We start from the raw sequence: 13,050 nt of genomic DNA, 5'->3' as shown, positions 1-13,050 counted from the left end.
ACGGAAAAGTTGGATATTATTAAAATTGAATAATCCATTGATTTATTAAAAGACTACAGTATTTATGCTTCCTGGAAGATGACTTTTTCTGTCATGTCAACAAGTCAGCTACATGCCTGATTACATCAGTTGTATTCTGAGTTAGCTGTTCCTCCATAAAAAGGGAAGGGGTAGAAGTGTGGCAGGGCATCACCAAAAGGGAACCTGGAAATCACTCCTTATGAAAAAGAGAGATTGAAGAGTGAGAATGAAGATGGAAAATGAACAGACAACAGGCCGGCCAGCCTCGGTGCAGTGTAACGACCCTCTAAGATGATGAGCTACGCAGGTTTGGGGATGCGTAGGACTGTGTTAGTCAGCCTGTTCTGCTGCAGGATCGCAGCAGCCCACATGAAGGCTGAAGCCATGCAAACTCTTGGAGATCCCTGCGTGGGCTGTAATGGTCTCGGTGGACGTGGAAGGAGTATATGCTATATGGAACTGGAGCAAGGCAGCTGCCTCAAAACTGGGACGTACAAAAGTGTCTAAGTCACCATCTCTCTCCCTTTCTGACTTGGGAGTATTTCTGTTAGCCACAACTGAGAGACTGGAGGCTCTTTCTGTTTCATTTCCAGCATCTGCTGTTCAATCCGGAGGTCTTTTAACCTCATAAAGAAGATTTGAAGTTTTTCAGTGAAGAAGCACCATTTTTTTTGTATTTGAAATAGACATCTTCCTCGAGGCAGACAATGCACTTGCTGTGGACTGCTGTGGTGGATATGGGGCAAATAGCAGAATTTATGAGATTCTGCTTTTTTTGGATCCTCTTGTGATGAGTATCTGACACAACATGAAGTACAGAACTGTGCTGCACACAGTCACCTGCTCACCTTGCATCTCCGCAGTGCAGGGTGACACGGATTCAGCAATCCACTGCGGGCACAGCTTGTTGCTACTACGGAGTTAATGAATAGCTAAAAAGTCTGTCTTGAGCATTTTTCTTCCCTTCTGATCTTGGATCAGTTGAAGATCTCTCTGACCTGTAAAGTGGGGTGTTCGCAGTACAGACTGGCTTCACCAGGCTATTCTTGCCAGTTTGACAGTGTCTGTTAAGCACTTTCATGTACACAGGTGAGCTGTGTTTTAAGACTAGTTTGGGGATTGAAGATTTGGGCACAAGGAGCAAGAGATTTCTCATCATTACTCATTTTGAGACTATCCCTCTTATACTAAAATGAAGAACTGTCAGAAATATATCCTACCTAGTCCCTTTCTTCAAATGTAGTCAGCAAAAACATAAGACAGAGCAGATCAGTTTTGCTCGCAGTCACTGCTTGTCTTACTGGGATTCTGTGTTCAGTGACATGAATAGCTCCAACTGCATCTGTATTAATGATGTGTTGTGCAGACAAATCTTGGAAATCCATTAAGATGTATTTTTTCTACGGCAGCAAGCAATTAATTCTAATGTCCTGGCTGCTATAACTTCTGAGGCCAGGTGATTGGCCAATGGATAAGAAATGTTTTGATCTTTTGCTGTATTAAATTTAATCGTGTCTAAAATACAGTCTCACAATTGGTGACTCTTCCACCAGGATCATAAAGGTTCAGTAGTGCTGAGGATTAGACCTTCATGACGAGACGTGATTGTGTCATTGGCTGATGAAAACTTAATGTGAAATGTCGTTTAAGTAGGTCTGTTTTGTCAATAGAGACTTGTAGATATTGTGACACGCAGTCGTAATGCTCTTTCACATTCAGGCTGTTCAAATAATAGCACAGGTTGATGGGTGCACATAATCTGAAAACTCTGCAAACTGGTATGAGATTTCGTGGAGGTAATAATATTTGATCATACAATGGATCATGATTTTTCCTTGTTCCCTTACTGCTAAATTGCATGCGATTATTTATAAGCAACATCATCTGAATCCTGTAAATATGAAAAGTATAAAATTGTCTCAACTGAATTTATTTTGCAAAGATTTGCCTCAAATGTTTACATAATTCATGTGCCTAAACAGAGACTGTGTATTGAAGAGTAAGCAAGTATGCAACTTTACCATGTCAAGAACAGAATACAGAAAGCAAACCTCATCTGCAAACATGAAAGGCAATGGGGATGGAGGGGATAGAAGAATGACAGCAGTCATCCTTTTTTTTCCGAAAATATCAAAAGGCCAAGTCAATGTAAATGCAGTAATTCACTTATATTTACAAAATATTAGAGCTTCAAATCAGTAGATATTATCATAGAAATTTGGTAATTTGATTAGTTACATTTTGTAAAAGCCACATTTGTTCCTAGGACAAGGCATAGGATTTAATTGATTTTGCTTTCCATACACAGTGCACAATACTGGCCAATATCTGTATTTGGGTTATAAATCTTATTCCAAATGATCCTCAGAAAAAAAAACATTCCAGTATCTCCAGAGTGTGCTGTGATGAATAATCCACCCTACTTCAATTTATTAAATGTTTTCAGTTCACAAAACATTCGGAGCAGAAGCATGTATCATGACATGAGGAAAAAAATATTTTCTGTTTATAAAATGTACTGTATACAGCTAATTTCCCTTAAACCTCCTAGAGTCACTGAATGCAATGGGCATATCCTTGCTGCTTTTAATCACGGTTGTTTCCAACTGTGGTCAAAAGGCAAACCTCTGATATGATTTAAGAGGTTTGCTTTTACTTGACTCTGTAAGTTGTAATAATTGCTTCTTTTCAGCTTCCTGAATTTCTGGCCTAACGGGTTACGTTACCCACAGGCAGGTAGCCATATCCAGACTTTAATGGGATCACAAAGCCTACAGCATCGGAGCCGCGAGCAGCAGTATGAAGGAAACATGAACAAAGTCACCATTCAGCAGTTTCAGCCACCACTGCCTATTCAGATTCCCTCTTCGCAGAGCTCTCGAGCACCTCAGACAGGGCGATGTTTAATCCAAACCAAGGGTCAGAGAAGTACGGATGCATATCAGGAGCAGGTGAGAAAGTGTGTCTATAAAATAACACTTGGACAAAAACTTTCTGGTTTTTTCTGCCTTGTATACAGGGGGAAAAGGGAGCCTAGGGCAGTAACAGAGGGCAGCTGCCCAGACAGCATGGGGGAGCATGGCTGAGCTGGAGGCAGGCGAGCAGGTCTGTCCCCTTCCCCAGCACCAGGGACTGATACCATTTTTTTCTTGGATTGACCAAGCAACACAATTTAGCGTTGAAGTTCCTGAACAGAGCTGACATCACTGGGTCATACTAAATTAATGTGTAATTTCTGCCAGTTCCGCAGTAACCTAGCTCAGTGCTAACAGTGCAGCATATTTGGCAAGACTCTGACCTTCCCCAGTTTGTATCGGCTGCTCCAGTTTAGCCCAAGAAAGGCCAGCTGTAGCTCCAATACCCCCAGCCTAACAAAATGGGTGCTGATGAGTTTCTTCGTTAAGTGGTCCTATCCCCATTATATTTGGCCTTAATGATTAATGCAATAACTGTTTGAGGCACCTGACTTGCAGAGTAAGGTTCAGAATCATTAGTAAACCTTTCTCTTGTGTAAAGTGTTGGACGACCCACGCAAGTAGCTGCCTGTATTAACTCCCTGAGTGTAGCATTGAGATTCAGAAGCAATTGCTTGTGTGGCTCAAGGACATGCTCAGACTGGCTCAGTGAGTAGTCATTAAGCTACACTGAAGTCATTTTTATTTTATATTCAATTACCCAATGCCATTTAGAGTCATCCTGGCTAAAAGATAAGACTCAGCACTATTTCCTGAAGTAAGGCGCTTGTAAAAGTAGTTGGTGCTCAGTGCAGGCTGTCGGGGCTGTGGCCCTGATACTGACAGTGGTCTGGAGATCTCTGAGCTTCAGAGTACTTATTCCTTGGGTTTGTCCCAAGCGTAGCACCCAGGGATGCTGCACATGTGACACCTTCTGGAAAAATAAAAGTGCACAAGATAAAGCCTCACTGACAGATGTTTAAGTGAAAAAAATTTGGCCAATGTGAACTGCTCTTTCACAAGTCTAAAGGTTTTTTTTTTCTCCTTGAAAATAAAATTTTAAAATATATGCAAAAATACATGCAGCACTGTGAATATTGTGGTATCATTGCAGCATGCTAAAATCATGAAAATACTTGCAGTTTATAACAATATTCTACTGAACTGACTTTTACTGTATTGTGCAATGCAGCTTTTGAGCGGGTCAACTCATCTCATTAATGGTGAAATGGGATATATGAGAAGAAGACGCCATTGTTTAGGTAGGCTTTAATGTTGGCATTGACTTATCTTACCATATCTTTTTAACCTAGTTTTGTGTGAGAATAGAGAAGAATCCTGGCCTTGGTTTTAGTATCAGTGGTGGAATAAGTGGACAAGGAAATCCATTCAAACCTTCTGATAAGGTAAGTTATAAATTTCTCTCTAAACGGTCCTTGTTTTAGTGTGCCATATAGTGGAGACATAGATAACACGAGTGAAATTTTTATGCACTTCTGTTGTGATAATTGAAAGAATTTTTCCCATACTTGCCTTTTTTTTGTTAGGGGAGTGTTGTTCGTTTTTTTTTTCCTGGTTGATGAAGACGAGAGAATCAAAACAGAAATCACGTGGGTGTCTGCCTTATATTCCATGTATAAGATAATTTTTGAGACTGTTTTCTGGACAATCATCTCTCTCACTTTTTTCTTTTAAGAGTCAATATAGGCCCTAATTAAACTTCCACTAAAGTCATTAGAGGGAATACTAAACTAGTAGTAGCATCACTAGGTAGCTGAAATGCCGGGGTTTATAGCAGCTGTATCAAATAAAATTGGCCTGGCCTGCAACTGGTCTGGAGATCAGCGGTGCCTTACAAACACCATGGCAAGCAGTCTTCTGTTCTGTAATGCTAATTAAAAATTACACAATTATGATACATGATGGTCAGTATTCGTTCTGGGAATTACTTAAGAGGTTGATAAATCTCTTTACAGTAAAAGGAAGCCTAGTAAAAATACAACATCTGGTGATTATCAGCTACACAGGGCTTTAGGATTAGGACATGGATTCTTAGACGTGTGAATTATCTGTTCTGTGCGGTAAAACTGACAGGAGCTTGTTGAAAAACAAGTACTATGGGTACCTCTCAGTTAAACGTATTCTTAACATTTATATTCTCTGATAATACTGCCTTCAGTTCTAAGAGGCAGTCATAACTTCCATAAATATTGAGGATGTTTGGCAAATGATGAAATTAAAACTATCTTTTAATCTCTTCTCAAAAATTTGAGATCTGCATGCAAATTAAAAAAATAATTTCCCCACCACTCTGAATTACAACAGAAAGCTAATTGCAAATGTAAAATACGCTGGGAAATATCAATCTAACACAATCTTAATTCCTTTCAATTTTCTCATTGATAGTCCCTGTTTTGAACTTCAAGAATAGTTCCATTTAATGTACATAACCATCTGGCATTTTAACAACTATTCCTTAAAGCATACTAATTTGTGGTGTCCTTCTTTGAGACTGCACACTGGAATTACACTTTATAACATTGTGGTCTTTTTTTCCACAGTTTAATGTATGATGTTAGAATTAAGCTATACTTCCACTGTCTAACACTTGCCTGAAATCATTAAAGAAGAGTCTATATTCCACTATGAATGTGTCTACACCAGTAGTACATGCCGTGCGATAACAGCTGTAGATAGACTTAATTTTACCAGTAACAGAAATGCAAAATTGTGTACTAAGGGAGTGTCAGAGCGGGGATTAGTAGTTCAAAGTGTTTTTATGTGTCGTTACTCTGAAACATTGCTCCCCTCACCGTTAAATCAGATTTATCATGTTTTAAATATCACAGAAGCGATGTCTCTCATCATACATGCCAGTCGTTGTGATGGTTTTAAGTCACGCATATGATACCATTCTGTCTATAAGATGGAATCAGTGGGGATGGCAGTGAGCGCTCTTCTGCATAGTGATATACCCCTGCCCTGAGGTGCTGAGGGTGCTGTGCTGAGAGGAAAGGACAGGACAAGCAGCAGGAAGCCCAGAAGCAATCAGTCATTTTGAATGGCTGACTTGCGTCACAAGTTAATGGCACATGGATGAAATACCAGCACCCCATCGCTCTGCTCCCAAGGAGCTCAGGTTTTTATAAGGTTAACAGAAATACTGGACAGTACATTGCTCCAGGTGGCTATAAAATCTCTCCAGGACGCACATGATTTGCATGATGGTACCAAGCAGGGAATTTCCCTGGTGTCTCTGGGAGCAATGTAAATGGCTAAAATTTAGCCTATGCTCAGTTTTAGAGTCTGCTTAAAGATATTTACCCTTGGCAGCAGGGTAAGCACAGCAGAGAAAGTGAGACTGAGGTTGCAGAAGTACAGGACTGCATGAGCTGTATGGGTAATATTTCAAACGTGTTCATCATCTAGGAACTCAATCTTTGACTTTGGGTTTTATTAACAGATTTTACTGAAATTCTGAAAACGAATCTAAAAATATCCTTTATTACTTAATAATTTTTCCCCTTTCAAAGTCATTCACTCCTCAGACACTGGGTTAAGTGACAGTCCTACAGACCATTATACTAAATATCTCAAGGGCTGAATATCAAGACTGCTTTTTAGAAATTTTTTTAAATTCTTTTTCCCTAGAGGAAGTAGAAAAATATTACTGTATAGATTATAGTATGCATTATTCTAATAAATTAATCCTTGCTCCATTTTAATTATCTTCCTGATAACCCTGTTACTCTTGCCCTATTCAAAAAGGACATTATTTTGTAATGTGGAATCTTAGTTTCGAATGACCCACAATCATATTTTCTCAGGCGATAACTTGCTGAAGGTCATGGAGAGCTGCTACAAACCTGTACTACTGTTTGATTACAAACAGATTAAAAAAAGAGTTTAGTATTAGACCATTGCCAGAGTATATAAAGCCCCCAGACACCAGTTAGGGAGACACCTGTATTTTGGGAACTAGTTCTTGGTGATAGCATCCTAACCTCTGTTACTTCTGACTTATAGGGTATCTTTGTTACTAGGGTTCAGCCTGACGGACCAGCATCCAGCCTGCTCCAGCCTGGCGATAAGATCCTCCAGGTATGGATGGATTTAACTGCTTTGTAACTGAACTAAGCCTTTGCATCTTAGAAGCACAATGATACTGTTTTCAGTACAAGTTGACTGCTGGTTTTATTACGGTACTTTAATATTGATTTAGAACAGAGTGTTACTCGCAGTGCTTTTGAAAGCTGATCTCAGAAGGAAGGAATAAAGCTGTTTGAAAACAAACCGGGGACGTGGAAAAGAGGCACTGGGGTGTGCTGTCTGGCAACTCCCCTGCCACTAGCGGGGAGCTGAATTAAACCCGGGGAGCACACTGAGAGCAGAGGGACCATAGCACAGCAAGGAGCCGGACTGCCCTTCATTTTGCCTGCCAGGTTCTGCTCCCCAGGGATACTGAATGAGGCACATGGATGCCAGCACCAGCCTTCTGGGAGGGAATGGCACTGCAGGAAAGGGTTAATGCTTACAACCTGTCACAGGAATGATCCAGGTGACACAATTTAAAGTCTAAAATAAAAATAATCCTTACATCATAGCCAGCTTTTCCACACTAACAGCGCAAGAAGGTGCAGGGAGAAAGGAGCTTTACAAGCAGTTTCACAAGCATAAGTATATGACAAAGCAAGACATGTTTATAATTTTCACCTTTGCAGCTGATGTGACACTGGTGTAAGGAGCTATATAGTCACATTTTTTGACGGAACTGTACCTGGCGATATTTTTGCCTCTGATTCGCTGCCTCAGCATTTTTGAATGCATTCGCATGAAGAACAGCCACTGCTGGATCCACTACTGGATCATGGAAGCATCTGCATAATTTACAGGGAAATCTCAGCTTTTTATTTTCTTTTTTGTTTCTGTAACAAATATTTTCTGTGTTCCAGTGAACTTTTTAAATGGGAAGACAGGCTATTCCTGAACATACCTTTCAAAATTTCCTCATTCACAGAAAATAACGGCTGTCCATGTAGAAAAGGTTGTTTCTTTTTTTTGTTAAGCCTGGAAAATGTGTTACCACTGGCAGCAAATAGTATTACTTTTGAAAAAAGGCAAAGAGTCATTATAGTTGTCTGAAAGGCTTGTAACAGTTTTTAAAGCCATTCACACTGATCAAGGGTAAGAGGTTAACTGTGTTCTAATCGGTTATATGAAGGAAGTCAGCAAACCAAGGATGTTTCAAACGTCTTCCGTAGCCTATCTCCTCCTGCCTCCCTCTCTGCTCCCCCTGCCCCTCCTACTCAGCACGGGCACTGCAGTTGTTACCAGCTCTGAAGTCTACAATAGGCAACTCATGTTTAATTGCTAGTATGTTCAAAAACCAGTGAAATAAAGAAAATAGTGAAGCTAAATGAAGTACAAAAGTTGCTAGAGATACTTAGAATAATCAAGGTGCTATATTGAAAGCTGAGCTTAGTAACAGAAACAAAAATAAGTAAAATATGTTAAAATGTAACATGAAAATAAGGTGAGAAGGCTGGCTGTGGGGGCAAGCAGTGGGCATGCGCTGTGGGAGTAGTCTTAACAGAGTCGTGCAGGGGCTGTATTGTTCTGTGCAGGGACAGGTCTGTTGTGTGTGCGTGCCTAGCCTGTACACTTTTGACCTGCATTTATTTTATAGAAATTGTAATGTCAAATGATTTCTCCTGATGGGCACAGGCCATCAGGAGCTGGGATTTCTCATGTTTCAGCATGTGTTCCTAAAATAGGAGCATTTACGAAGATTTATATAATCACATTTAAGGTACTGCTGCATTTTTTTTTAGGTAGCAAATTTCACTCCCCTGATTTATTGATCACTTACGTTGATGAAGTTTGTTTGACTTCGTACTCTCAGTCATTCTCGTAGGATTGTGGATCAGTCTCAGCAGGGTTTCTCATTTGTCTCTGTCAGTACATCATTTCAAATTCTCTGGCAAGAACATTTTCCTTTTATTTGCAATTACTTCTACCCATGCATAATACCTATTACCAGGTGTTGATTTATATTGCGTCAAGTAAAAGGGCAGTCATTAATCTCATGAAGGAATTAACAGAGAAAAAAACATAACTGTGATGAAGGATATTTTACTTCTCAAATATAAGCAATGCTAAAAGTATCCAGTTCCCTAGGCAGTAAGAACTTGAAATTATTAATACTCACTGGCATCACCTTACCTCCACCCCCATTTTCCACTATTACCATCACCTCTGTTTGCATTTATCTCATGAGACAATCCCCTGCCAGAGACTAGGGCTTTGTAATACCAGGAGGTTCCTCTTCACCCATAATCTCTCTTCTTTGGCATCTATAGCTATCTGTGCCACTTGTTGTCTCCCACACATGTGCTGGTTGTGACACCAGTTTCTGCTGGGACTCCGAGGGAGGAACCATCTTCCTGTGTTTCCTCAGTCTCAGCCCACTCTGTCCTCACGCAGTCTGCCCCGTGATCCTGCTTTTAGTATCAGCTAAATCTTCGTGCTACAGACTCTCCCTCCCGTCATGTCTGTCTGACACTTTTGCTGTAATTTCACAGCAGTGGTAGTCTATTAACCAAAGCATGAAGGCCTCACTAACCTATTTTTAAATGTTAGTTAAAAAATATATATATATATATTGTTAAAGTGCAGTGTGTTTATAGAATTGCTATAAGCTAGAGAGACCAGATTCTGCCACGGACAGCCCTGTAGACTGTCTCTCGATTACCTTCTCAGCCCCCAGCATTACTGGCTGGCACCTTTATGTATTATCATGGCAGGTAACCCCAGTGTCACCATTACTGGAGCAACTCGATGTCTGTGCACCTTTTGTGCTCCCATGCAGCGAATTCAGTTTACTCAAGATGATACACAGGAAGATATTATCAGACCAAGGCTCCAAGGGGAATTTTTTTAAACATTTACATGGAAGAATTTGCTTAGCAGGGTGTTTTCAGGAGAAGCAGCAATGTTTCTGTCACACATTTATGTGTCTCTCCAAGCAGTTTTGGTAAAAGAACTTTAGAAACTTTAAAAATTAAAAGGCTTGACATTCCCTGGGTGGACTTACCCAGCTCACAGAGAAACTGTCATTCTGAAACATGGTTTTGCCCGATGCCTATTTTTGACAGAAGAGTGTCTGTGTGTCTTCTGCAGTGAACAAATTCTGGTCCTTACAAGTCCAGAAGCCCACGGCCCCGCTGGGATCCTGGGGGGAGCAGAACGTTGTATCTTTCCTTTCTGTGACATAAGCTCTTAAGTAATTTATTTGATCAGTAAGAATGATGTTTCTGTTATAAAATTAGCAGCAGTTTTCATAGATGACTTTTAAGGAGGAACACAGTTGTATGACTGCTAAGGCTGTCAGCAAGGAGAGAGCAGCTCTATCAGCCGTGTTGTATAATTTTGCCACCATATGTTAAAGGCTGCCCTTCAATTCTAAGAAATCTTGTTTTGGTGGTTCCATAATTCAGCTAAAAACTCTTCTTTCTGTCTAATAATTAGAACTAAATAATAACTCAATGTGTACATATATATGCGGATTTCATAGCATACTTTGTGGGGAACATGAGACCACAGCAGGAGTAAAAGAAGTAGATTCCGATTATCATTTATTTATATGTTAAATAACAAATCCCTCTAGGTGTGGCCTGCTTAGGTATTTTTGGATGTGTATCTCCTACTGCCCTCTTCCACTGAGAAACTTTTCTTGTAGGAAAGAGGTTTCTCCGCTAGCTAGAGCTGAACCTGCACAACATTTTCCTGCGCCTCACTGCGCAGCTTGAAAATGAGAAGGGGAGTAGGCAGAGCTGGCCTGCTCTCAGGTTTGTTTGCAGGTTCTTTTATTATTATTTTTTTCTGAATGAGCAATACAGATCCCAGTGAGCTGTGTGGTGAATAAACTGAAAATTCTTCAGTCACTTTGAGTTACATCAGAGTCCGAGCTGACCTCAAATTGAATGCCCAATGGCTGCCTAATTTTGGCACATAAGTGAATGTCTTTGAAACTTTTCCTGCCTGAAATTTGTGTTTGTGTTTCTCAGAGCACATATATTATATTGTATTAAGCTGAATAAAAGTGAGCTACTTTCCACTATCGCTGGGATGCTGCCTGTTCTCTGTGCTCTGTGCCTGCCCGTTGCCATTCCTGCACTAGAGCTCGCAGCAACTGATACCTTTGAACAGAAACCTTCAAGTGCCAAGAAAGCACCACCACGCTCATGGGCTTCCCGCTCCTGTAGGGATGTGTGCGCAGCGCTGCTTTTAATTGTCATTCTGGGCTGGGCATCTTTTAATACCGCGAGAGGGCGTGGGGCGTCCTTTCAGCAAGCGCCTGGTCCTGCGGGAGGATCTTAACTTCTGCGAGGAGACGACCGGCAGTGGGCATGGGTGGGCTGGGGAGACGTGAGCACCCTGCGGGGCTCTGGCAGCCACTTCGTGCTGCTTGTCCAATACCTCAGCCGTGCTGGATGCTGGTACGGGGTGGCTCTTGCAGTCTGTCTGCCATATATAATATGGCGTAGTATATGGTTTTGTTGTGGCCAAGAAGATAGCAATGTATAATGGTCTGGATATGTGCAACAGATGTCTGGTAGTTCTTCTACGGGGCTGTAATTTCACAGCAGCGGTAGTTTATTAACCAAAGCATGAAGGCTTCACTAACCTATTTTTAAATGTTAGTTAAAATATATATATGTGTGTATTTTGTTAAAGTGCAGTGTGTTTATAGAATTGCTGTAAGCTAGAGAGACCAGATTCTGCCACGGACAGTCCTATAGCCCGTCTCTCAATTACCTTCTCGGCCCCAGCAGCCTCCATAACCACTGCTAGCGCCGGTCCCAGCTGTATGCCCGTGAGTTCCCAGACGGTCTCGCTGTGCCTTTAGCGATGGGCTCCACGGGTGAAGGACAGTGGAGGTTTCTGCCAGTGTCTTTGGGGAGGGAAGGGGGAGCTTTGAGCCAGCTGAGCTCTTACCCAGCTGTGTGCAAGACCTGCAGTAGGGCCACGGGAGTCTGAGGACCTACCTGGCCCCTAGGGAGTGGTCTTGAGGCTTCCAGGGATGGCTGAATGGCAGGTGTCTGCAGCGAGCGTTGTCTTTGTTCGGTAACTGATCACCTTCACGGGCTTTATTCTGTAGAACGGTGGATCTTCTGCTTTGGCTTATTGATCACACTCAGTAAACTGTTGGTAATTATGTTTAAAATTTAACTCTTTTAAATAGCGTTGTAACAGACTGTAAGAGATTTAATTAGCACTAAAGCAGAACAGTTTATTCAGTAAATTTTTCCCTATTTGTATACGCAGTATGTCTGGATCTGATCTGAGCCAGAGCCTCCTTTGTAGTCAGCAATGCATTCTGGCAGCATTAACTTTCTTTGGGCTTCACAGCATTTGAAACTCTTACATCCCAGCATTACTGTTTCTTCAGAAAATATGCGGAATATCATAGAGTCACAGAATAATTTCAGTTGGAAAGGACCTTCGAGATCATCTTGTCCAGTCCCTGGTCAAAGCAGGGGGGGTGGGGTATCTGTCCAACGGAGGGAGAGAGGAATGTGTTCTCTCAGTGGTACAGTCAAACTCCTGTTAGTGGGAAATCATTATATGATTATTATTTATTTTAGCCTTGTTTTTAATTTTTTTGCTCCCCCAAAATGAAGACACTAAATAGAATCTCATTTGATTTCTCCTTGTTTTTGTTTTACAGGCAAATGGACACAGTTTTGTACATATGGAACATGAGAAAGCTGTATTACTACTGAAGAGTTTCCAGAATACAGTAGACCTAGTTATTCAACGTGAGCTTACTGTCTAAATATTTTTTTATAAATAGTAAATATGTCTAGCCAGATCTAATGTTCAAACAGATTTATACATAGGAAACAAATTTTTTGCCAATTGCTGGACCAATGGCAAACAGTAGTGCCAAATGTATAATACTATATGTTAGTACCAATCATCTTGAAAAAAATATATTAACTATATAAATATATTGTTCCTGTGGCTATGTATTAGTTTTAATTGTCAGCCTCTGGCTGTGCATTGGTGCGTT

At 40.9% G+C, this 13,050-nt stretch overlaps 1 protein-coding gene across 1 annotated transcript in view; it reads left to right on the top strand.

Moving 5' to 3' along the window:
• The window catches only part of LRRC7 (leucine rich repeat containing 7), a gene marked incomplete at its 5' end in the record, with an annotated part of 62,158 nt that extends 49,345 nt beyond the window's left edge, over positions 1 to 12,813 (top strand). The window contains 4 exons of the mRNA XM_009582152.1: positions 2,754 to 2,972; positions 4,289 to 4,381; positions 7,002 to 7,076; positions 12,706 to 12,813. Coding sequence (XP_009580447.1) covers positions 2,754 to 2,972; positions 4,289 to 4,381; positions 7,002 to 7,076; positions 12,706 to 12,813 — 495 coding nt within the window. The remainder of the gene's footprint in view (positions 1 to 2,753; positions 2,973 to 4,288; positions 4,382 to 7,001; positions 7,077 to 12,705) is intronic.
• Positions 12,814 to 13,050: the final 237 nt, after the last annotated feature.

This window comes from Fulmarus glacialis, unplaced genomic scaffold (genome assembly GCF_000690835.1).
Source record: "Fulmarus glacialis isolate BGI_N327 unplaced genomic scaffold, ASM69083v1 scaffold29967, whole genome shotgun sequence".
Lineage (NCBI taxonomy): Eukaryota > Metazoa > Chordata > Aves > Procellariiformes > Procellariidae > Fulmarus > Fulmarus glacialis.
The sequence above is the reverse complement of the archived record's forward strand: the minus strand, read 5'-3'. Positions and strand labels throughout refer to the sequence as shown.